Source organism: Trichosurus vulpecula, chromosome 8 (genome assembly GCF_011100635.1).
Source record: "Trichosurus vulpecula isolate mTriVul1 chromosome 8, mTriVul1.pri, whole genome shotgun sequence".
Classification (NCBI taxonomy): domain Eukaryota; kingdom Metazoa; phylum Chordata; class Mammalia; order Diprotodontia; family Phalangeridae; genus Trichosurus; species Trichosurus vulpecula.
Window position 1 is genome coordinate 100,817,911 of NC_050580.1, and position 26,025 is coordinate 100,843,935.

A 26,025-nucleotide genomic window follows, 5' to 3' on the forward strand; every position below is an offset into this window, starting at 1 on the left:
GACTACTTCTGCTGATAAGCAGAAAAGTCACAGCACAGCATCCCCCATCACTGGCCCACATGAAAGAAGACTGGTCTTTAAGAGACAGACAGAGAGAGACAGCAGAGGCTTGCTGAATGCTTTCATGTTCACATTTTTTACATGTAGGAATCTATGGGGTGGGAGGGTTCTTAATGCAGGGTCCATGAACTGGTTTTTCAAATGTTTTGATAACTGTGTTAGTATGATTTATTTTCCTTCATAATCCTGTGTTTTATGCATTTAAAAACAATATTCTGAGAATAATGGGCTTCACCAGATTGCCAAAGGGGTCCACAACACACAAAAAAGTTGAGAAGCCTGGCTATGTGTATCTTTTATCACTAAAAGCAGTGCAAACAGCCCAAAGGAAGGCCTGCTAGTGCCTGCCTAGATACCCTCACACAAAAATGATCTTTCTATCCTTATAACTTAGCATGGTGCCTAGCACACAGTAGGCACTTAACGTTTATTGACCATTGATTGTTGGCTCATGACCCTTTCCTCAATAAGTACTTTGGTGCTATTCTCTTTTTTGATTTATTTTTTATTTTTAGTTTACAACCCTCAGTTCCACAAGTTTTTGAGTTCCAAACTTTCTCCGCCTCCTTCTCCTCCCCTGTCCTCCCCCAAGAAGTCATGTAACCCAATATAGGTTCTACATATTAGGTGCTATTCTCTTAGTTACTTGTATATGCACAGCATCTCTCCTCTAATGCACCCTTCACACACCTGCCCAGCTGAGATTCCCAAAGCACAGGGCTGACCATGTCAGCTCCAAGGGTCTTGAATGGCTCTGTTACCTTTAGGATAGAATACAAAGTCTCTTGTCTGGTACTCAGAGCTCTTTAGAATCTGGCCCCTTCCTATCTTTCCAGTCTTCTTACAAATGACTCCCCACCAGTAATCCCACTGACCTCATGAACATCATCCCATCTTCCATCTCTCTGCCTTTCTGTTGGCCATTCCTCATGCCTGGGATGCTCTCCTCCTTACATCTACCTCGTAGAAACCCTTGCTTCCTTCAAGACTCAGCCTAAGCGGGCAGCTACGTGGTACAGTAGATAGAACACTAGCTGTGCAATCAGGAGGACCTGAGTTCAGATATGGCCTCTGGCACTTACTAGCTGTGTGACCCTGGGCAAGTCACTTAACCCCAATGGCCTCTAAAAAAAAAACCCAAACAAATCAACAACCAAAGACTTAGCCTAAGTATTGTTTTCTGCAGGAGGCCTTTCTAGTATCCCTCATCTTCTGGGGCCTTCCCCTCTAAAGTTATCTTGTATTGGCTTTGTAAATATCTTATGTTTAACTAGGTAGATTCAGGTCTTCTCCCTCATTACAAAGGAAGCTGGTTGGGGACACAGACTTTTTACCTCTTTTTTGAATTCCCAGAATCTAACATAGTGCCTAGCACATAATATATATTTATTGAATAAACTGCTCTCCTAGTTCTCATTTCATTCTTCATTTAAAGTTTTAAAAATTGTTTGATGTAGAGTCATTTTTATAATATAGATATTATAGAAAAGTCCCTACCCCAGTGTTTGAGGACCTCTCTGTCTATCTTCCTAAGCTTCTCTGAGCTGGAAAAATAACTCAATACGAATTTTTCCCTAGAAATTAGCATGGTGCCCTCAGTAGGCACTTAATAAATGTTTCTTGAATTGAATGGAATCTACTACAAGACTGGCACAGTGCTTTGCATTGTACTCAATGAATTTTTTATGAATTGCTCCTTTCATTCTCCACCTCACCTTCAGCTGGAAAATTTATGTGGGAGTGTGGTTGTAGATCTGATGGAACAACCACAAAGTCCCAAACACTTGTTCAGAACTCTTCAGAGAAACATCTCCCCTCATGGGCTCTGGGTTACTGAATACACTGAGTGTGTATTTATGGTAGCTAAGCATAACCATAGGCCTGGACTGCTTAATTCTTGGACATCCCCTTATTCTTATTAATTTCAATCTTTCACACTTCACACAGAATTCAAAATTCAAGGGGACAGTGCTGGAGGGAAGGAAAGCAGAAAGGATTTTCTTGCTGTCCTTAATTACAATGACTGTTAAGAACCAGTCTCAAGAAACTTAATAAGAGCCAGAGCTGCTATAGTTTTTAAAATTACTTCTCCATCAGATCAGAAATAATTAAGTTTGGAGGTTATAGGAGCAGCTTTTTTGGGTTTGTTTGTTTTGGTGTGGCCCAGAACTGTGATTTCCTCACAAGGTAGGGACTTTTGGTGTGGAAAGTTCTTTGACTCATGCGGATATGACTTAAGTCTTAGAGACTTGCCTGGGCTCACTATGAGATTAAATGACTTACCCAAAGTCACACAATTAATTGATGTCAGAGACAGGATTGAAAACTAAATCCTCCAAAGATAGCCTTCCCTTCAATATGCACTCTGTCTCTCAATTAAATCATTATCAATTGGTATTTTTTAAAAATATACTTGGGGCAGCTAAGTGACACAGCAGATGGAGCACCTGCCCTGGAGTTAGGAGGAGTTGAGTTCAAATCTGGCCTCAGACACTTACTAGCTATATGACCCTGGGCAAGTCACTTAACCCTGATTGCCTCCAAAAAGAGAAGGAAAAAAATAACTTGAACTTCCAGGATGTTGGTCTTGAATAATAAATGCAATCAAATTTGCTTTTACATTCATATTTCCTTGGAGAGAATGAAAATGGTCTCTTTACATGACACCATCATCAGCACCAGCCAGCCCACTGCAAATCAGCATTGGCATTCTCAGGTACATTTCCACAATTTGATTCAGGAAACTGTCAAATATCACAGCTTGGGAAAGTTTACATCATTTCTTCTCTTTGTTCCTTTTTTATTTTTGCTCCAGCTCTAATGGCATTATTTCTTTATAAAAGCTACTTTTTTTTTTTTGCTGAAGGAAAAGGTAGACCACCTGGATCTCTCTCCTAATTACACAAATAACACATTCTCTATAGGGATTTGTTTACATATAACACATCCTAGCTGTGAGAATCAAAATCATAGCACACAAGAAAATGCAGTGGCATTTATTAAGCAATCCTGGGGGGAAGGGGTAGAACAAAGGACGAAAAAAAATGATACTGGGGACAAAAAAGGAGTTCTTGATTTGAGACAACAGTACCTGAAAAATAGGGAATCTGTTTGAAAATGAACCTTCTTTCTCCAGCCCACCTCCCCTCCTGTCCTCCACTCTGGGGGACCAGAGACATAAACAAAACCTTCATCTATAGGGTGCAGGCCCTGGGGAAACCCTCGATAGTACAAAATCAATTCATTTTTGTTCTGTTTTGTTTCTTCCTGACCTTGAGCTCAGGTTTAGACAGGAGAATTCTGATTTCCCAACCAATCCTATTTCGTCTTCTATTGCGAGGCAAGGTTTGTGCTTAGAATAGCTCTCCATCACTGACCTGGTCAAATCTCAACTCAGCTGCCTGACTTTTGAGGTCCCTCCTAATTTAATGAAACCCTGTCTAGTCAACCTTATCCCTCTCTGGTCTGTAGCACCCCCCTCTGTTCTAATTAGCCTGGCCTAATTTATTTCCCCCAAACATACCAGGTTCTTTATTTATGCTAGGTAACAGGGTCATAGGTTTAGAGGTGGGAGATACTTTAGAGACTTGGTTCCAACCCCTTCATTTTACAGAAAAGGAAACTAAAGGGATGAGGGGAAAGAAACAAGCATTTATTAAGCATCTGCCATGTGTGGGGGCAGCTAGGTGGCACCGTGGATAGAGTGCTGGGCATGGATTCAGGAAGGCCTGAGTTAAAAATGTAACCTCAAACACCAGCTATGTGACTCTGGGCAAGTCACTTAATTCCGTTTGCCTCAGTTTCCTCATCTGTAAAATGAGCTGGAGCAGGAAATGGTAAACCACTCCAGTGTCTCTGCCAAGAAAACCCCAAATGGGGTCACAAAGAGTCAGACACAACTTAACAACAACATGTTAGGCACTATACAAGTGCAGGTAACTAGAACTTGGGCCTGGAGTCAAGAAGACCCAAGTTCAAATCCAGCCTTGGAAACTTAATAGCTGTGTGATTCTGGGCAAGCCACTCAACTTCTGTTTGCCTCAGTTTCCTCAACTGTAAAACGGAGATAATGACAGTACTTACCTTCCACGGCTGTTGAGAGGATTGAATGGGATCTCTGGAAAGCGCTTAGCATAGTGCCTAGCATGCAGTAGGAGCTATATTAATGCTATTATTAATATGATTATTGCTAAGGTCTTTATGCGTCTGAGCCCGGATTCAAACCCAGGTCTTCCTGACTCAAAGTCCCACCAGGGACTTTACCCTAACCTAAACGCAACCCATCCTTTAACTCCCACACCCTCCAGGAAGCCTTCCTCGTCAACCAAAACTGACCACCTTCCCTGACCTCTCATCACACAGCCTTCGCTATACTTTTTTTTCTTTTTTGGTCCAGGCCAATGATTTCCCTGGTCCAGGGAACTTTGGGTACCTACCCCAAAGCCGAGTATCAACAATTCTGTAATTCACAGTCTAGAGAAATGCCTGAAGCACTGAGAGGCTGTGACCTGCCCAAGGTCACACAGCCAGTTACCATCAAAGGTGGACCTTGAATTCAGGTCTTCCTGACTAGGAAAGCAGCCCCTCTATGTACTCCTAAAGCCTGCCTCTACGCAGCTTAATCCTCAACTATGCATTATTTATATTGTTATCTAGTTTCAAAGCTAGTCCTTGAGCTAGATAGTGAGTTCCTTGGGGACAAAGATTGTGCCTTTGGCTTGAGGATTCACTATAGGATCTGGCAGAGTTGGGTATGTAGCCGGTCCTCATGGACCACTGTTGGTCGGTCATTTCGGTCATGTCTGACTCTCTGTGACCCCATATGGGGTTTTCTTGGAAAAGATACTGGAGGGGTTTGCCACTTCCTTCTCCAGCTCATTTTACAGATGAGGATACTGAGGCAAACGGAATTAAGTGACTTGCCCAGGGTTACATGGCTAATAAGATTTGAACTCAGGAGGATAAGTCTTCCTGACTCCAGGCCTGATGCTCTATCCACTGTGCCACCTAGCTGCCCTTTTCCTCATGGAATAATTCTTCACTAATATTATTCACAGAGAAAAAAGGAAGGTCAAAAAGGTGTTCCAGGACCAACAGGGATGTATGCCAAAGTAAAGCCAAATTAACATAATGCTCCTGGGTCATTTTTGTTTTAAACCTGAGACTCACTTAACTTTGTCCTAGACTAGTCACACTGGCCCATAACACTGACCAGATTCTCTGAATAAATAAATCATTTATCTCTGTCCCACTTAGACTTAGACATAGTCATTAAGACTTTTTTTTTTCTCCCCATGAAAGGTATTTATGAGGCAGAGAGGTGACCGGAGGGAGACTTAACGTGGGAGCAAAGATGACTTTCCAAGAAGGTGAGTAGCACCGTAGGAATCCAGAGCTCAAAACTCTTTTCTTTGGAAGCTCAGAATTCCAGTGCAGCACTGAATAAAAATAAAACAAAACCAGTCAGGGCAGATATGGGTAAGCACGTCTGTTTCACTGCCTCTGGGCTCTCTGCCTTAACCATGCACCATGCAGGAATGAGACTGCAAAATGGAAGGTATCACAACTCACTCCCCCACCCCATCTGAGGTGCATTAATCTAGAAGGGCAAACAGAATAAAAGTAGTTTAATACCCCCACTAGTCAATACACTGCATTCATTACTCAGAAGGCATTAGCAAAATTAAAATGCACTCTGATGTTTTTGCCAAGAAATCCCCAAATGGGGCAATGAAGAGTCACACACAACTGAAGAACAACTAAAAAGGACTATATACACACTCACATGTGCATGTGTGTATATATGCACACGTATGTATCTATAATTCTATACACACATACATCCTCATGTATATACATACAACATGTATCTATGTAGGTGTGTATATATCCATATGCATATATAATACTGTATACAGAATATATGCACACAGACATATACACACAGTAAGTATGTAATACTATTATGTAAATACGATAGACATATATATATGCATGTATATGTATACAGTAGATGGTATACATGTGTACATGCATATATATTTGTATCTCAGAAACCAGACTTTATTTTTTGAACCCATAAGTCCACAACTAAGCCAGATGATAAGCACATTTATTTTTCTAAGCAGTTTTTTTTTTAAAGCTCAAATACTCAAGTAATTATAAAGCAGCCTTCTCCAATGATTCAGTTCTCTGCTGCCAAACAAACTGGAAATAAAATGATGTTTTCCTGCCACCTAGTGGAAATGAGACAAAATGCTATTAGGGTCACAGATTTCGATTTTGAGCTAAAAGTGATCTGCGTTTACAGAGCCCCATCAGTGAGCTGGTTTGTCCCAAGTCACAAAGCTTCTCAGCAACAGCTCTGGATGGGAACCTCGGTCCTCCCTCTAGCTTCAAAGCACATACTGTTTGCCCATCTCCACCCATCTTCTCCACTGTGAGAAACAGGACTCTTTCTAGGACTTGGCAAGTTCCCTTCTTCCAGGGCTGCCCACAATCTTTTCTTGAGCAGCTACTTTTCACCTGGAATGCCATCAAAGGAGAGGAATGAAGAGGGGAGGGTTTTCGGCAAAGTCCCCTAGGGAAGAGGGAAAGTGGTTTTTGATGCTATTGGCTGACCCAGCCCTCCCTGGTGGGAATCCTAGCAAAGTGAACATACACAAACAAGGTGGGAGGGCTGTGGGAGCTGCAGGGACCCTTGGAGATCTACCAGGTAAGGCTCCAGATCCACCAGGAGATCCCAATCCAGACTTTTCCAAACATGCTAAGTAAGCAAGACATCCTCTTAAACCCTGGAGAGAACCCTTCAAGAGGGTGGACAGAGAACTATTTATTTGTAGATAAGACTGGGCAACAAACAACCAATTTAAAAAAAAAATTTAGATTAATTTATTTATTTTTAGTTTTCAACATTCATTTCCACAAGATTGAATTGCAAATTTTCTCCCCATCTCTCCCCTCCCTCCCACCCCAAGATGGCATGCATTCTGATTTGCCCTTTCCCTAGTCTGCCCTCTCTTCTATCATCCTTCCCCACCTTAGCGCCTTCCTCTTTACTTTCTTGTAGAGCAAGATAGATTTCTATACCCCATACAAGCAATTTTTAAAAATAGTATATCACTTCACAGAAAATGTATAAAATTTAATAAGGTTAATAATTCCATATAATATCCAAAAATATGAAGAGAGAGCATGGTATGTGGAACAACAAGTCATTGATTCAATGACAGGTACAAGGAAGGATGAGATGTACCGAAGCAATAGTGCTTTAAATGAGAAATGAACTACTCTTAATCCACCATTTGTACGTGACTCAAACTCCTCATTTAACAGAAATCCAGAAGAAGATGTTATCAGCATGCGTTTTCAGTTCAACTGGACCATAAACATTTACTAAGTGTCTATGCAGGCTACAGTAAGTGATGTTTGGCCAATATTGGAGAGGGGAGATAAGCCAGGCCTATAAATTTGGGAATCACTTCCACAGAGGCGATAGATGAATTCACAGGACTTGATGAGTCAACAGGTAGAAGAGAAGAAGGCCCAGGGGAGAATCTTGAAGGACATCCATGCCCAGGAGGTGAAAGATGGATGATGAACTAGCATGAGAGACAGAGAAGGAATAGGTACATAGAGTGGGGAACCAGGAAAAAACGTGTCAAGGAAGCCCAGGAAGGAGAGATTATCCAGGAGGGGGCTGACCAGGGAAGGGCTAACAAACTGTGGTACATGAATGCAATGGAATATTGTCACACTGTAAACACTAGGAACTTGAAGCTTAATATCCAAAATACTAAGATCTTGGTAACGGATCCCAACACTTCCTGGCAAACAGAGGGAGAAGGAATGGAAGTCGTGTCACATTTTATATTTTTGGGCTCAAAGACACTTGTGCCTTGGAAGGGAAGCTATGGCAAATCTGGACAGCATATGAAAAGGATGGACATCACCCTGGCAACAAAGGTCTGTACAGTCAAAGTTATGGTTCTTCCAGAAGTAATGGAAGGCTGTGAGATTTGGACTATAAAGAAAGCTGAGCACCACAGAATCGGTACGTTCAAATTGTGGCTCTAGAGAAGCCTTTCAAGAATCCTTTGGACAGCAAAGAGATCAAATCAGTCAATACTTAAAGAAATTAATTCAGACTATTCAGCGGAAGGTCAAATACTGAAGCTGAAGCTTAAATACTTACTGCATTTCCCCATGTAGAAGATGCAACCATTTTCGAAAAAATTTGGGGTCTAAAAACGGTGTGTCTTATACAGTGGTTGTAGATGTTTTTACCTGCATTTCCCGCTTTTTCGTGCTCATCGTTGTAGTTTTTTTACTTGCATTTCCCACTATTTCACGCTTGTTGTCTTTGCACTCACTGTTTTGTATTTGTTACCAGTATATTAGATTACGTTTTGCCACGTTCTGCCCAGAAATGGCTCAGAAACGATTTTCATACAGTGCGGAATTCAAGTTAAAAGTGATCCAGTTTGCAAAAGTGAATGGAAATCGTGCTGCTGAACATAAGTTTGGTCCTCCTCCAACTGAGAAAACAATCCAAGACTGGCTAACGGGAAGAAGAAACCCTACTGAAAACGCTGCAGCAGAAAAGGCCATGAGAGGCAAGTCAGCAAAATGGCCTGATTTAGAGAGGGAATTGAAGATATGGATTGAAGGGTAAAAGGCAATTGGAATTCCTGTGTCCACAAAGATGGTTCAGCATGAGGCAAGAAGAACTGTTGATGAAAAACATTTCAAAGGAGGATACAATTGGTGCTTCAGGTTCACGAAATGGAATGGACTAAGCATGCATACACACACCAGACTTGCCCAAAAGATGCCTGTAAGCTATGAGCAGATGAATAAATTTGAATTCAAAAACTTTATGTAATACATTTTTTTTTCAAATTTCGGGCCTCAAAATTAAGGTGCATCTTATATATGGGGAAATACGGTAACACATAATGAGAAGGCAGGCATCACTGGAAATGACCCTGATACTGGGAAAGACTGAAGGCAAAAGGAGAAGGGGTTGGCAGAGGATGACATGGATAGATAGTGTTATGGAAGCAACAAATGAGCTTGGGCAGACTCTGGGAGATAATGGAGGATAGAAGGATTCATGTGTTATGGGGTCACAAAGAGTCAGAAACAACTGAACTGCTGAACAATAACCACAAAATGGCAGAGGAACCCCACAGGAGGATTCCATTCTCTGGGAAACATGGAAAAGAAGACAAACTTGCTCTGGGAGCCATCTACCCAAACCCTGAACAACAAACATGAACTGAGCTGAAAATGGATTCATGGTATGAACCCTCAGTGACCAGAAGGGATGCTGTGCAGTCAACAGATTGGGGAAATTTGAAGGACAGATGGATTTTGGGGGAGGACAATGAGTTCTATTTTGGACATGTTTACTTCATAGGATGAGAAATCTGGAGTGGGAAGGAATGTAATTTGGAGGTCATTTAGTCTAACCCCTTCCTTTGAGACGCCTATGGGACATTCAGTTGGAAATATACAACAGGCAATAGGTGATGTGGGAATGGAGATCAAGAGACATTAGGACAGAATATACAGATGCGGGAGTCATCTTCCTAGAGGTAACTGAACTCATGGGACCCAGAGAGATTCCTGACAGAAAGAATATAGTGAGTTAGTTCCACTCCGTAGTCTAGAATAAAACAATTTACCAGAGCACTGACATGATGGAGGATCGATCGGGTCTGGCATCTACGTGGTCATTTTCTTCTTCGTCTTCTACATCACCTGCTCCCTGCCGCACCGAAGACTCCAACTCATCAGCCATCTATGTGGACACATAAGTGTATGATAGATAAATAGACAGATACACACACACACACATACCGAATCAAAGTCTAAACTTTTCTCCCTGGCTTTTGGGGTACTTTAGAATCTGGCCCCGAACTGGTCCCTAAGCCAAATCCTTAATCCCAGTCCAATACACACCATGTTTGCTCCTGACTAACTGTGTGTAGCAAAGAAAGTACCAGCATCAGTTAGCAGACTTGTATTCTTTTCTTTTTTCTTTTTTTTTCTTTTTTGCTTTTTGGCAGGGCAATTGGGGTTAAGTGACTTGCCCAAGGTCACACAGTAAGTGTGTCAAGTGTCTGAGGCCACATTTGAACTCAGGTCTTCCTGACTCCAGGGCCGGTGCTCTACTCACTGCGCCACCTAGCTGCCCCTAGACTTGGATTCTGATCCCAATTTTACTGTTATCTTGATGTGCAACCTTGGGGGAACTACTTCCTCTCACTGGGTCTCAGTTTCTTCACCAGGAAAAAATGAGATGGTTAGATCAGAATGTTACTGAGATCCTTTCCAATTCTGTGATTCTATTAATGACCGTTCCCTGTTTTGCTCACCATCTAAAATCACCATCACCCACAAATATTTGCTTAGTATTTCCTTGCTGCAGGGCCTTATGCTAGGCAATGGGGAAATAAATGTGCAAAAATGGTCCTTGCCTTTGACAAACATACAGTTTAGATGGAGAGGTAGATTATAGATATAAAGGAAGAAGTAATTATACAGGGTAACATGTGCCAAGTGCAATGTGGACATTGAGGGTTATAGGAGAGTCCTAGTCTCGAAGGGTGAGGGGGGTGGAAGGAAGGGAGGAAAGGAGGAAGGAATAAAAGAAGGGAGGAGGAGGGAGAGCAAGTAGGGAAGGGAGGAAAGGAAGAAGGGAAAGAGGAAGGAAGGAATGAAGGAAGGAAGGGAGGGAGGAAGGAAGGAAGGCAGGGAGGAAGGGAGGAAAGGAAAAAGGGAAGGAGGGAAGAAGGAGGGAGGGAGAGCAAGTAGGGAAGGGAGGAAAGGAAGGGAAGGAGGGAGGGAAAGAAGGAAGAAAAGGAAGAAGAGAAGGAAGGGGAGGAAAGGAAGAAGAGAGGGAGGCGGGGAGAAGAGAAGGAAGGATGGAGAGAAGGAAGGAAGGAAAGAAGGAAGGTAGGAAGAAGGGAGGAAGAAAGGAAGAAGGGAGGAAAGGACTGGAGAGGTATTGAGATATTTATTAAGTGCTTTGCAAACTTTAAAGCACCATATAAATGCTAGCTATTATCCAAGGAATTTTGGAGTTCAGTGGGTAAAAGTTAAAGAGATTCAGATTTTAACTAAACGCAAAAATCAACTTTCTAATGATTAAAGCTATCCAACAATGGCTGTTTCATGAGATAATGAGTTCCCTGTCACTGGCAGTGCTTAAGTGGAGGCTGAATGGCCATTTTTAGGCATACCATAGAGAACATACTTGAATGGAGTAGATAGAGTGGGTCCCTTCCTATGCCAAGATTCAATAATTTGTAAGTGATCCCTCTTCTACCTTATGCCCAAACCCCTTCACACTCTTGACACAGCAAAACAATGCCCTCTACATGGCTGCATACACTGGTTGAAGCAATACACACTGGACTCTGCTCCTGCCCATGCTAGATCACATCTCTAGAATCTCAAAGATGACTCTAAGAACAATAAGCCCTGAGGCAGGGAGTCCACATCTGGGCACTTTAAAAAAATCCCCATCTTCTTTGAAAATGTATTTTCAAAAATAATTCTGCTAACACGAGGTACTTTGCAAATGACTGTTTATATATGAGACTTTCCAGTGGTTAAAGCATTTGCCAGGAGAGAATGACTGGCCTTGTTAAACTAGAGATGGATGAGTGGGACAAAGGCTTCACAGTGGGAGGAAGAAAGCACTGAGGAGTAGTAAGCAGTGGGTGTGCTGACTGAGATCTGGTCCTAATGCACAGGTCAGGCCTATCGATGAATCAATTAAGTACTTATTGAATCACAAATCTAACATTCTTCTAGCTTATCACCATAAACTCCTATCATCTCTCCCTATACTTTATTCCTCCTAAATTTATTCTTTTTTTAGGGAAGGTATTGAATAACATTTATTGGGTTTTCTAAATTATATTAACCTGCCTCAATTACTTTGTTTTGCATGTTCACCTTAAGAAAAATTAAAAGTTTTCAAAATAAAAGCAGCGAGTAAAATTCAACTGGCTTTCATTAGTACTGTTTCTAATGGAGATTAATTGGGATTTAACTTCTGCTTTCAGATGCAATTTTTCCTAGCCTGTGTAGAGGATAGATTACTGAATTTGAAGTCAGGAAGACATGCATTCAAAAGCTGCTCCTGATGCGGACTAGCTGTGTGACCTTAGGCAAGTCACTTAATATTTCTGAGTCTCAATTTACTCATCTGTGAAATGGGTCTATTATGCTTGTGGTATCTGCCTTATAAGCAGAGTTGTTGTGAAGATTACGTGAAATGATATCTATATATCTATATCTATATATAAGCACAGCATATTACTATCTAAATGTCCCTTCCCAGTCTTCTTCTCTTGTTCTTCTATTGCTTTCAGTCTCACAAGTGTCTGTCTTCTCTTTCTTAATCCAATGTTAGACACAATATCTGGCATACAGCAGGTGCTTAATAAATGTTTATTGATCAACTGACTTAAAACTCATCTACTCACATGGCTTCTATTATCAACCATATACAGAACTATATACCTCCAGCCTTGAATGCTCAAATTCTTCTGAGCCCTGGTTCCACTCTGCCCACCGCCTGCTGTTTATCTCTAGTTGGATGTCCCATTAGCACCACGAACTTTCTTTTTTTAAAAAAAAAAATTTTATTTTTCTTCCAATCACATGTTAAAACAATTTTAAACTTTTTTAAAAAAAGTTTTGAGTTCCAAATTCTACCCCTTCTTCCCTCCCTCCCTCTTCCTCCCTGAGATGGTAAACAACCTGATATAGGCTATACACAGACAACACTGTGAAGCATTTCCATATTAGTCATTTTGTACAAGAAGACTGGACTAAATTTATTCTGTACTGGCACTGTGACCTACAATTCGTCAGTACTTTCTCAGGATATTGCCCCTTCTCTGGCTTTAAATTCCTTCCTTCCCAATCTTAACACTATGGTTAATTAGAGGGGTGGGGAGCCGGTGGCCTCAAGGTCACATGTGGCCTTCTAGGTCCTCAAATGTGACCCTTTGACCGAAATCAACTGTTTGGATTTTGAGTTCATCTCCAAACTGCTGAATCATTTGCCCCCTCATCTGATAAAAGCTTACTGCCAAACCCCAACCTGGGATTACTCTCACCACTCCCTGCCTTCTCTCCCACTCACCTGCTACTAGAAAGACTGGACTAGGGTCACCTAAACGTTATGTTCCCTAACTCAACAGGTCCCTGACTACAACAAGGAAATCCTCTTATTCCGCCCTAAATGACTCTCTCTCCCACTCCCCAATTCCTCAAGGTTTCTTCACCTACTTTCCACTCACCCCCTCCAAGGACTTTCCCTCTTACTTATTTTTCCCTCTCCTTTACTAAGAAAACTGGGACCATTCAGTATGAACTCCTCCTTGCCATCACCTCCTACTTTCTTCTCTCCTCCAGTTTCTGATGAGGTGGCTTTTCTCGCCAAGGACAGCCCCTCTACATATACCAATGAACTCATTTCCTCCCCTCTTCTCCAGCACATTGCCCCCCGCCCCATCATCTCCCCTCCCTCTCCAGTTTTTAATCTCTCCTATTAGGTTTTTCCCTACTGTTTTTAAACATGCCCCAAATCTCCATCTTCAAAAAATCCTTCACTAGACCCTACTAACCGCTCAATCTCTCCTCCCTTTCTCAGCCAAACTCTTAGGAAAATGTTCCCTATTCTCCTTACCCTAACATCCTCACCTTTTACTCACTCCTCAACCCTTTGCAAGCCTGGCTTCTGACCTTATCACTCAAATGGAACTGCTCTCCCTAAACTTATTGATAATCTCTTAAACGCCAAGTCTTTTCCCAGGCCCTGTCCTTCTGGATCCTTTTGGTGAATCTGACACTGTGGACTACCTCTCCTCTTCCTGGTTTTCTTTTAATATCTGACTACTCTTCAGTCAACCAGCTCATCAAAAGCATCAATGGACTATTGTACAGGATGTTCCTAAAGTCTGGACACATAGGAAATGTGGAGTTATTATATTGAGTTCATGTGAATCTTGCAAAGTGCATCAACCTTTGCATCACAAATGATGGAAATCACATTGAAAATGTTATTTGTTAATATTCCAATTAAATACAATGTTGTTGAAAATTTCATTCATTTCATTTCTTGAAAATATGCATTTTTGCCTATGTGTCCAGACTTTAGGAACACCCAGTATACTTAAAAGGCTCAGTAGGGGCAGCTAGGTGGTACAGTGGGAAAGCATTGGGCCTGGAATTAGGAAGAGCTGGATTCAAAGCTGGTCGCAGACACTAACTAGCTGTGTGACCCTAACCTCTCTACCTTAATTTCCCCATCTATAAACTGGGGATAAGAATAACACCTACCTCCCAAGGTTATTGTAAACTTAAAATGAGGTATTTGTAAAGCATTTAGCAAAGACAATCAATGAAACAAGACATCAAGCCCTGATTTGTAGCCTTTGCAGAATTCTGAGGTGTAAATGTTTCATACAGTGCAGCTAAGCGGCACGGTAGATAAAATTACCAGGCCTGGAGTCAGGAAGACCTGCATTGAAAACTGACCTGAGACATTTACTAGCACAAGTCCCTTTAACCCTGCTTGCCTCAGTTTCTTCAGCTGTACAATGAGCTGGAAGAGGAAATGACAAACCACTCCAGTCTCTTTGCTAAGAAAACTCCAAATTGGGTCACAAAGAGTCAGATGTGACTAAAACAACTGAACCACAACAACAACAAATGCTTCCACTGAACATTTAACAAGCAGCTCTTGTAGGCCCTCCAGTACACCCTTGCTATGAAGACGCACTTTCTATACTCAAATGCACAAAGGATCTGTGATGCTGTCATAGCAGCGAACTCCCCAAATTGGAACTGTCTCTACCAAGAGATCCCAACCAGTCTATTACTCAGTTGGTAAATCTTGGGGAATTACTTAAGGCACACAGAGACTATGTGACTTGGTTGAGGTCACAGAAACTAGGAGTATATGTCAGAGGTGGTTTTGAATTCAGGCCCTCTTGATGCCAACTCCAGCATTATATGCATTATGCCAGGTGTCTTGACATCTTGAAGACTGGACTAATTACCTGCTGATGGCTTTAAAGTCCCTTTTGGGGCCATTCAAAGTGATTTATTACACAGTAGTAATAAAAACCACTTGGAAGGAAAGCTGTGGCAAATCCGGACAGAGTACTAAAAAGCAGAAACATTACCTTGCCAATATGTAGAGTCAAAGCTATGATTTTTCCAGTAGCATTGTATGGCTGTGAGAGTTGATTATAAGGAAAGCTGAGTGCCACAGGACTGTCGCTTTTGAACCGTGGTGCTAGAAAAGACTTTTGAGAGTCTCTTGGACAGCAAGGAGATCAAATCAGTCAATACAAAATTAATTCAGACTATTCACTGGAAGGACAAATACTGCAGCTGAAGCTTAAATACTCTGGCTACCTAATGAGAACATGGGACTCATTGGAAAAGATCCTGATGCTGGGAAAGATGGAAAGCAAAGAGAAAGTGGATGGCAGAGAATGAGATGGTTAGATAGTGTCACAGAAGCAACAAAAATGAGCTCCGGCAGACTTTTGGAGACAGTGAAACACAGAAGTGCCAGGCTCGCTATGGTCCATGGGGTCACGAAGAATCAGACACGACTGAACAAATGAACAACAAAAATAAAAACCACTATTAAAATATGTTCATTTAAATGGGGAGGGAGAAGAGATAACTCAACGCCTTGGGTTAATACTTGTGAATGTCCTAGTCACAGGCATCATACACAGCCTTCAGAGTCACAGTGGTAGGGTTTGCGAAGTGGGGATAAAATTATTATGTATTATCAGTTATTACTAGTAGCATACTATTGTCTCCAGCTATCATTTTTACCATGCACAGAATTGCTGGGGTAGAAATTCTCCTCTACTGCTACAGATACACAACTAATTTGTAAGTCTTTTCTCCCCTTTCCTTTTTCTACAAGCACGTATGGAACATCCACAGTGTTCCCTGAACCAAATACTACAGAAGCAAACAAGGATGTCTAGAAAAGTAACAAGGGCCAAGTATCTGAGGGGTTTAAAATCTAATCATGGATGTAAAAATGCCAATAGGAAATACAGCAATGTAGCAGGTGGTAATGATGGCTTGTCTGTGCACCCCAAACAGACTCCCGACACCAAGCAGATTCATGCAAAACAAACATAATCAGTTGTGATAAGAATGAAGTCCATGCTTCCAAACACCATCGTTACTACTGAAAAATGAGGTGTCTTCCAAAATACTGGGGAATCAAGGGGGCATGTGAGAAAGGTATCAAGCAGTAACTTTTTGAGAGGAAGGTGGAGGGGAAGATCAGAGGGAGGGGAAGATCAGAGAGAGGGAGATGAGGCAGAAGAGGGAAGTAAGTTATGTGCATGGTCAGAGAAGTGGCATCTACAGATGAGGAGAGATGGAGGTGATGACGGAGGCAGTGTTGACATGAGTAGTTGGGTCAGCATCTGAGGCTTATTGATAAGATCTTGGTAAGATCTGCAGAAGATGCAATTGCCAGAACGGACCATACAGAAAAGCAGGGGTGACATACACAAGTAGGGTAATATTCTAAAAGAAAGAAGGAAGCAGACTGGATTGTTGGTTAAGAGGGGATACTGATGTGTTCTTCACTGAAGCAGCAGTAATGGAATAGCTAGCTTGTGGTGCATCTTAGATATCAGAAAGCCACCCTGGATCCCAAACTAGACCCAAGTCTTCATACACTAACGCAGTACTAGAATTCAGGGCTCTTTCCTCCACACTGTTGTTCTGTTGGTCCTTTTGAAAAGATGACATAAGCCTTCCCTTCCTTTTATTGTGTGTTTGTGTGTGTGTGTGTGTGTGTGTGTGTGTGTGTGGTATATGTGCGTTGTATGTTGTGTGTGTGTGTGGTGGAGAAGGGGTCCCAGTTAATGTCCTTTTTGTTTCCAGATGATATTCTAGTTTTTTTCTTTGATTTCTTTTATACACAGAATAATCACGTGATATTTCAGTTATTTCTCCTTGGAATGTGAAGATCTTTGGGGTTTTCAGTCGTTCTTTTGTAAGTTTTGTTTTCTGATTATGTAGTTTTGAAATTTTACTATAATGTTCCTTGGTCATTTAAGTCCAACAATCAAATCAACCAATAAACATTTATTAAGCACCTACTATATGCCTGGCACTGGGCTTAATGGGGTTTAGACTGTGGGAGCCTCCTTGAACTTGAATCTTCCCACAGTCTTTCATTATCCCTAGGCCTAAATCTCTAGGTTACTCTTAACCTAGCCTAGCCCCTCCGTTGTCTGGCTACTTCCCACTGTAAATCCTATCAAAGCGCCTGAACCCAAATCTGTTACTCTTAAGCTAGCGTAGCCCTACACAGTTTGTTATCTCCAGGTGGCCTTCAGCTACTTCGCACCCTTAATCCCATTCTCTTGGTTCCTAGAGTCCGACCTCATCTCAGTCCCATCAAGCTCCTCCTTAGACGCCTCCTCAAGACTCTCCCTAAACCCCTCCTCCCATCACCCCAGGACCACCCTAGATCCCTCTCACAATCTTTCTGTATACAACTTTCATCTTGCCTCCATGAAGGTGCTCAGATTCCATCTACCTCAGATTGAATCTGGCCCACTTGTGAAAACCAGCATCACAAATGGTGAGATTTCTTAAGACAACCCAATATGGTGAATCTGTAACAAACTTTGTTTTACTTTGGCTGTGAGAAGGCTTGGGTCGAATTCATTTGAGCAGGACCCAGTGTGTTGGTATTTTGTGGTCTTGAGCACCCCTAAAAACATATGGTTCTCTAAACTTATTAGGCTAAGCACTGGGCATATGAACAGAGTCATAAGACAATCCCTGCCTTCAAGGAGCTTAAATGCACTGTCCCATGGAAAACATCCACTTGCTCAGCTCACAGCTCAAGCAGTCAAGCAAATCTATTTCCTCCCAACAACCATGATTTTTCAGTGTATAAAAGAAGTACTTCATGAGTACTTCCCATTTCCTCTCAGAATATTGAAAAGATGTATATTCAAGGGACAAGATTTAATAAAATCAATCATTTGTACTGCTTCATCAGAGATATTTTTAAGTGAAGCTGGCTTTTTTTTTTTCAAACTGCCTGTGAGGACTACAAGGGTGAGTAGTTCAGTCTGGTGCCACTGACATGATTCATGCTAACAAATCAATAGGTTGGCCCACCAATTGCTTCTGCACCATCAGTGTCAACAGTTGTGCCAGGATACACCAAGAGATTCAAAAAAGTCATTCAACACTGTGAATACTTTGGCACCACTTGTGTTTGTGGCCAAGCATTCCCCTAAAAAAACTCCTAAAAAAAAAAAGATCTTTGACCATTAGCTGGTGCTGATGCTGGACAAATAGAAGCAAAACAGCAGGCCTAGCCATGTGTTTAGATTTGTCCATTCGTAAAGCAAAAGTAGAACTCTTCAGATGAGATATATTAACTCAGTTTTTATGTTCGTAGCTAAATCTTTTATTCACAGGTCATGTAGCCTATACAATCATGAGAGAATGAGAGTAAAAACATGAAGATAATAATGCCTTCGAATTATTATGAAAATAGTTTTTGACCTCGTGGACTTCTTGAAAGGATCTCCTAAGGATTCTCAGCCCACACTTGGAGACCTGCTGGTCTGGAGTATTGAGTTTTAGTTATTTGCCAGAGGTCACACATTTATTATATGTGTCACTGCCCTAGGCTTTCTCTCTGTTGAGGAATTAGCAATTATAGTATTCTCACACATCTCCTTCCTAAGAAACTACTAATCAAAACTCCTTTAGAACTTAACTTGCCACAATGGAGAGTTTATAAATGTGATTCCAGCATTATAAGGCATACACCATACCCAGGTGTAACTAGTACAAGTCTTTCCAGCCCAAGTTTTAAAAATAAACTATAACATACTCAGGCCTTATGTCACAGAAAAACATTCACATGCCACAGGCAGCAGAATATTCTCAGTGTATTAAAATAAATGCGCTTATAAAATATTACAAAGTGTTGCTGAAATAGTGCCATGCCCTAGGCAACAGCTTATCTTGCCTTTTCCTATCTTAGAACCTCTACAAAGAAAATGAAAGTGGCCAACTTACAAGATACTCTGAAATGAATGGACCTTGCACCTTATAAGTTATCAACTAGATTGTGTGTGTCCATTTCCTCTGTACTCTATCCCCAGGAGCACGTTAGTCCAGGGATATCACAAAGATTCAGGGCTTCAGAGAGGGTCTTCAGGGTCATCTCTCCCTTACTGACCCCAGAGAAATGAAATGATTGCCCAATGTCACAGAGGTTAAGTGTCAGTGGTGGGATCTGAACTCAGATCTTCAGACCCCAAATCTAGTGGCCTTCCTATGCTACCAAACAGTCCCCAAAGCAGACATTAAATGGTGCTGACTGAAAATTGTTTTAAAATGTTTTAGTGATTTGAATGACATATTATATATAAAGGCGCCAGAGGGTGAAAAAAATGACTTCTGGGGCCTGGTGTGAGCTATTTTTTAAAATGGAGTCACAAGATCATAAATCACCAGCTGGATAGGGCCTTAGAGGCCGTTTGGTCCAACTTCTTCGTTTTTCCAGATAAAGAAGCTGAGGCTCAGAGTAATTAAAAGCCTTGTCCAATATCGCATGGTTCTCTCTTAGAGGCCATATTTGAATGCGGGTCCTCTGGCTCCGTAGCGAGTACTCACAAAGTCATAAACTGTTGTACTTGACTCAAAGGGCTTCAATCTGTTAGCTGAGTAGAAATTCGATAGTTTAATAGAGAGTAGAAGAAAAATAATTCTGGTGACCATTTCTGTCTTTTTATTATTCAGTCATTTTCAATCTTGTCTGACTCTTCACGGTTCCATTTGGGGTTTTCTTGGCAAAGATGCTGGAGTGATTTTGACATTTCCTTCTCCAGCTCATTTTATAGATGAGGGAACTGAGGTAAACAGGGTCAAGTGACTTGCCCAGGGTCACATAGCTAGTAAGTGTCTGAGGCTAGATTTGAACTCAGGAAGATGAGTTTTCCTGACTCCAAGCCACTGTGGCACCACCCACTTACTCTTTTCTGTCTCTACTCGATGAGATTTATTATAGCTGGCTTTACTGGTATGTATGCTTCATGAAAACCAGGATCGCTTCTTATCATTTACCTCAGAGGTTTGTTGGAAGTAAGGAAAACATGGTTTCATCAGTGAAAATATGTAATTAAGGGCTATTATTATTATTTCAAAAAATAATAGAATTACAGCTGGAACCTTAGAGGTCATCCCAAGAAACCTCTTCATTTTATAGAGGAGGAAACTGAAGCCCAGAGGAGTTAAGAGGCTTTCTAAAGGTCACACAGGTAGATCTGAGTTAGTCTTCTGGCTCTCTGTGTACCATATTACCCAGCATACCTCCTCCATTGAGCTCTGAATATTTTGTGTTTCATAAACGTTTGTTGAACTGGACTCAAACACATCTAGGAAATCACCGTCTGGTTATTGCTCAGGCACATGGGGTTAAAAAAAAATCAATTTTCCTATCCTTAATGAGATCAAGGGAATTTCTGAACAGGCCCCATGCGCAAGAATACAGGTTCAAAAAGTCCAGTGGTTTTAAAGAATAAACCTCAGAGGAAATAAACAAACAAAAAATCCTCAGGGTTTGCCACAAGAAGGAAACAGAAGTCAAAGTTTCATAAGCTCCTTCGCCAGAACAATTGAACGGATAACCTCCACTACAAACTGTTCCTACCCAGAGAGGAGGGCAGCAGACTTCTTCTCCTAACTCAATGGACACCAGGCTCCTAAATTCCTAATGCAGAGTTTGGCCTCTTTGGGAGGTGCTCATGATAAGTTTGCGCTCAGTAAAAGGGGGGGTCCAGGCCACGTGCACTCTATGAGGCCTTTACAAGCTTCCATGGAACTGTTGGTGACTGACTCACCCAGGCAAACCCCGCATTCTGGAAGGAGCTTCCTTATGGGAGGAGGGCTCTTAAATTTGCAATGCCAAGAAATTCCCAGATACTAGGGCACAAGAGTTTACTGGAAGTTAGTGAAGGAAAAAGTCAGAAGAGACTACAGCTGTCTCTTTATTAGGGGAGTGGCTGAGACTCAGCTTCCTTAGCTACAAAAAGATAGCAGTACTTGTCCTATCCACCTCATTGGGTGATTTCAGGGCTCAAATAAGATAATGTACATTAAAATACTTTGTAAATATGAATTAGTAATTAATTTTAGTCAATAATTGGTGTTTAATTAATAAGTTAAAAGAGAATTGTATTTGGAGACAAAAGACCTGGGTTTAAGTCTTGGCTCTCTAAATTACTAGCTGAATGATTCTGGGCATGCGCCTTCACTTCTAAACCTCAGTTTCCACCTCTGTAAAATTAAGATACTTGCCCTAATTATTTCATGGGGCTGTTGTGTGAAAAGTGCTATGTAAATATGGTATGTAATGATGGTTTACTACATAAAGGTAAGTTATTATTGTTTAGATTAGACATGCTACAATACTTCTAGGCTTTATGGTTTCACCTGTGTGGGACTCCACCCATACAGATTTCAGTCCCATCTTATTCTAACTCCACCTTGCTTCATGGAAATGGCCAAAAAACTATCATGGGAAAGGAGAGACTTCTGATGATAAGCCTTCTGGAACAGGAGCAGACACACCACCATCACTAGCATCCATGCTTGAAGACTGTCTAGCTTGGAAGAATCAACCATACTAGCATCTTTGCCAGGAAAACCTCCATGGACAGTATTAAAATGCTAAAAGATATGACAGCAGGATGGCGTGCTATGGTCCACAGGATCACAGAGTTGGATACCACTGAACAACAAAATATGTGTGTACATATGCATATACACCTACAAATATATGTATATATATATATACATATATATATATATATATATATATATATATATATATATATATATATATATATCACATTTACTTAAACATGCAGAGGTGGTATAGTACAGTAGAGTAGGCCTCACAAACAGGGAGACCTACATTTTAAGTCCTACTTCTGATCCGCACAGGCTGTGTGACCACAGGTAAAAGCCTTAACCTCTAAGACTGTGAATTTCAGAGAAGATGCCAACCTGCATTGCTAAAGTCTCCTATACAATGAGATCACTGGTCTAGTACCTGTCCCTACATTCCTGATGTCCAACCCCTTTGTCCATGCCAGTCAGGTAAGTTTCTTGAGAAGGGAGACTATTTTGGGTTGTTTTTTTTTTTTTTTGTAGTCTCTGTATCCACAATACACAGCTCTGTGCCTGGCCTAAGCAGATGCTTAATAAATGTTCCTTGATTGATTGCTCAAGGACAAAGCACGAGATTTAGAGCTACAAGGGATATCAGAAGTAATGTAATCCAACCCCTTCATTTTATAGATGAAGAACTCAGGCCCAAGGAGTAGGCCCAGTGACGTGGCCAAAGTCACACCTGAATTAAATGGCAGAGTGCTGTTTGGTAGTTTTTCAGTCACATCTGAGTCTCTGTGACCCCATTCGGGGTTTTCTTGCCATTTCCTTCTCTAGCTCATTTTACAGATGAGGAAATTGAGGCAAACAGGGTCAAATGACTTGCCCAGGGTCACACAGCTAGTAAGTGTCTCAGGTCACATTTGAACTCAGGTCTTCCAGACTCCAGGCACAGCACTCTACGCACAGCACTACCTAGCTGCCCTTCCCTGGGCAGCATCAGGATTCAAATCCAGATCCTTCAGCTCTAAATCCAGCATTCTTTCCACATCTAAAATTCAGCTCTATAGTTCTTTGAGTCTCAGTTTCCTTATCTGTCAGACCCTGAGACTAAATCATTTGTAAAGGCTGAGTGGAAAGGGGCTACATTACATATTGTTTGGGTGAACTTAGAAAGTCAATCCAATCTTGGGCCTGGATTTCCTCATTTGTAAGAAATAAGGGGGCTGGATTCCTGGATGTCCAAGCTTCTTCAGAACCAGCTCTGAATCTTTTATCCTGTGATCTCTAATATCCCTTCCGGTTTCAAGTTTCTAAGATCCCTCCCTCTCTCCCTGCCCCCACTAGCTAAGTGTACTTCCCAGTCCCCATAGGAGATAGAGTCCTACTTACACTAACTAGCTGTGTGGCCAATCACTTAACTTTTGTTACTGTTCGTGTTCTTCTTCTGTAAAATGGGGATAATAAAAGCATCAACCTCCCAGGACCGCGGTGAGGCTCAAATGAAACATTGGGAAAGCATTCTGCAAACCTTAACGAGCTCTGTAAATATCTATCTGTTATTATATATAAAATAAAAAATGGTAATACCACTTATTTCCCAGGGTTGTTGTGAGGCTGTAATAACGTATGTAAAGCGCTTTTCAAGCCTTAAAACCTTGTAATAAATGCTAGCCAAGATTATATACATATTATTAAATTTACTAAAAGTGTATAAAGACTTATCTCCTAGGCAGGGATACAAAATCAATTACATACTGGCCCATACCCTCCAGGAGTTTACAAATATCCCACTGTCGAGCAACAAGTATGAACTGTATCATTCAGTCTAACTCCTCTTTCAGCCAAAGGCCAGGCAGCCCCAGAAAAGCCCCAGAAGCCCAGAGAGGGAGAAGAGGGGGCTGCTAGATTAGGAAGTGGGTAGCCGAGGACAGAGGACCGGTGGCCCGGGATTGGAGAGGTCAGCGGGGATGTGGGGGTTGACAGCTGAGAAAAGAGAAAGTCGGGGGAGGCGGGCAGCTGGGATTACCGTGTCTACCGCGGATCTTGGAGGAGGTAAAGAGGAAACGTTGCAAACAGAGCGGTCTCCGGTGCCAACCCGCCTAGGTTATATCGCTCCTAGCGCGCGAAAATGAAAATGGGGAGAGGGGCGGAGCCGAGGCCGGCTTGGGGTGGAGCCCCGCCACCGTAGGTCCGCTGGGCCGGTCAAGTCAGTCCGCGTCCGCGGTCCGCAATGGCAGCGACGACGCGGGGTTTTGGAAGGGCGGAGCGAGTGCTCTCCAGTTCTCTAAGTTTGCAGCGCGCCGGACACCGCCCACATCCCGTGCGCGCGGGGAGGTGCCAGGGAGCTCTACTGCGGTGTTTTTCCGGGTGCTGGGGCCCGGCAGCCCCGAGGAATCCACATGATTTCTTTGCATTGCCACTACCCAGGTTTTCTTCGCTGCCTCGCCCGATTCCCTGAAGAGGCGAGGCACCCGCGCCCCATCTCCTGTCCAGAGTCCGGTGTTCCTTGAGTTTTAAAGACTTGACTGTGAAAAGCCTTGGTCCTCCTGGCAGCGCATTTTAGTCCCTAATCCAGCCTTTATTCACCCACCTATTCAGGGAAGCAACCCCATTCAGTACCTGTTTAAAGGTGAACGAGACCCCTGCCCAGCCCTCCAGGGGCTTGCAAGCTTTGAAAAAATCAGAATAAATTTTAGAATATGAGAAAGTGCAAAAAACCGAAATTAAGTCTAGGAAAATAAAGGTCATTTTAACCGGAGGGATCCTGGAAGGATTGCTGGGGGAAGGTCTCTCTGAAGGTCAAGTCGAGGCAGTTGGTCCACAAGCATTGACGAAGAGCTATACGCACCGCACTGTGTTAAGCGCTGGGATACAGAGGAATTCAAAAAGTCTCGGTCCCAAGGCACTTACATTCTAATAGGGGAAAAAAACAAGTGGGGGTAGAGGGCGGGGCGGGGGAAAGATATGAGACAGAAACAGATCCCAGGGATTTGTATCTTAGAGAAAATCAAGCCTAATCTCTTCATTTTAAAGACAAAGAAAGTGGCCCAGAGAGGCTATGACTCATTCAGAGAGGTACTGGTGCCCCTTCTCTCGTTAACGAATTCTGCACTGTCTGTACCTGGATTGACGGCAGAGATGAGGGTGGGGAAGGTCCATTGCCTTCATTGAAAGACTGTGTGATCAACAGCATAGAGGCTGGACAAGGCAGATGAGTAGGAGAATGGTGAAAAATCCAATTTGGCTTAATTGGAGTGTAAGAAGTTGAGACACAAAGTTGGAAAAGTAACTTTGAGGAGAGATTGTGGAAGACCTTAGAAACCAGGCTAAAAAAGGCATTGCTCGTCCTTTCCCTGTCATCTCTGCCTGGTCAAAATAGGCCCTCTAATACAGGCATTCACTTTGAGATATAATTGGTTGATAACAGAATTCCCAGGAGTATTTGCATCCTCATCGAGAGCCTCCTCTTCCCCACATAATATGACAGCTTTTCTCCGTATCCCATAAGGCTCATATACACCCCCTTTTCTATCAGCAATTGGTGCTCAGACCTACTCCTACAAAAGGGACTGAGGAAAAGAGTCAACAGGATTGGAGGCCACCTCTGCCAATTCTTGGGTCGGATACTTGAGACCTCTTATATTTGCATGTCAAATATTCATTCAACATCCATTTATTTTGCACCTGTTGTATATAATGTACATATATAGCACAAGGTCATAAACTCCATCTTGATTTAATTAAGAGTTGGTGGATTCTGATACATAGAGTGTCCCAAATTCTTAGTTCAGTTTTACATGGTGTTTTGGAATGAGTACTGAGTTTAAGAGTCTAGATCAGAGTTTTAAATCTGTCTCTGCTACTTACTATGTGACCTTGGGTAAGTTATTGACCCTCTCTGGGCCTCAGTGTCCTGACCTATAACATTTTGGGGTTGGGATAGTTGATAATTATGACTCCTCAGATTCTAGATTATCCTAAAGGCCTACCTTCAGGAGCATGCTAGAGACGGCTCAGATTGACTCCCACCGATTGTTCAAATTTTCAGTTGGAGCATTTATGCCTTGGAAATTGGCAAACACAAATCAGGGTTTGATTTATTGTTTTGTTGGTTGTCTCAACTTAAGAAAATGATGGAGTAAATAATAAATAATTCAGGTTAAACTTAAAAGTGTGTCATGAATACTGTTTTTTGGAGAAGCAGTTGTTCAATGGCGCACCAATGCCTACTTT

At 42.0% G+C, this 26,025-nt stretch overlaps 1 protein-coding gene across 2 annotated transcripts in view; it reads right to left on the reverse strand.

Annotated features, from left to right (window-relative positions):
- The window catches only part of CASP7 (caspase 7), a 50,783-nt gene extending 26,745 nt beyond the window's left edge, over positions 1-24,038 (reverse strand). Inside the window, exons 1-2 of one of the 2 annotated variants that reach the window (XM_036769516.1) lie at positions 23,819-24,038; positions 9,750-9,865 (exon numbers count right to left, since the gene is read on the reverse strand). In XM_036769516.1, coding sequence (XP_036625411.1) covers positions 9,750-9,865 — 116 coding nt within the window. In that variant the 5' untranslated portion in view covers positions 23,819-24,038. The remainder of the gene's footprint in view (positions 1-9,749; positions 9,866-23,818) is intronic. The other variant, XM_036769517.1, reaches the window with a different exon arrangement.
- Between the last annotated feature and the right edge of the window lie 1,987 nt (positions 24,039-26,025).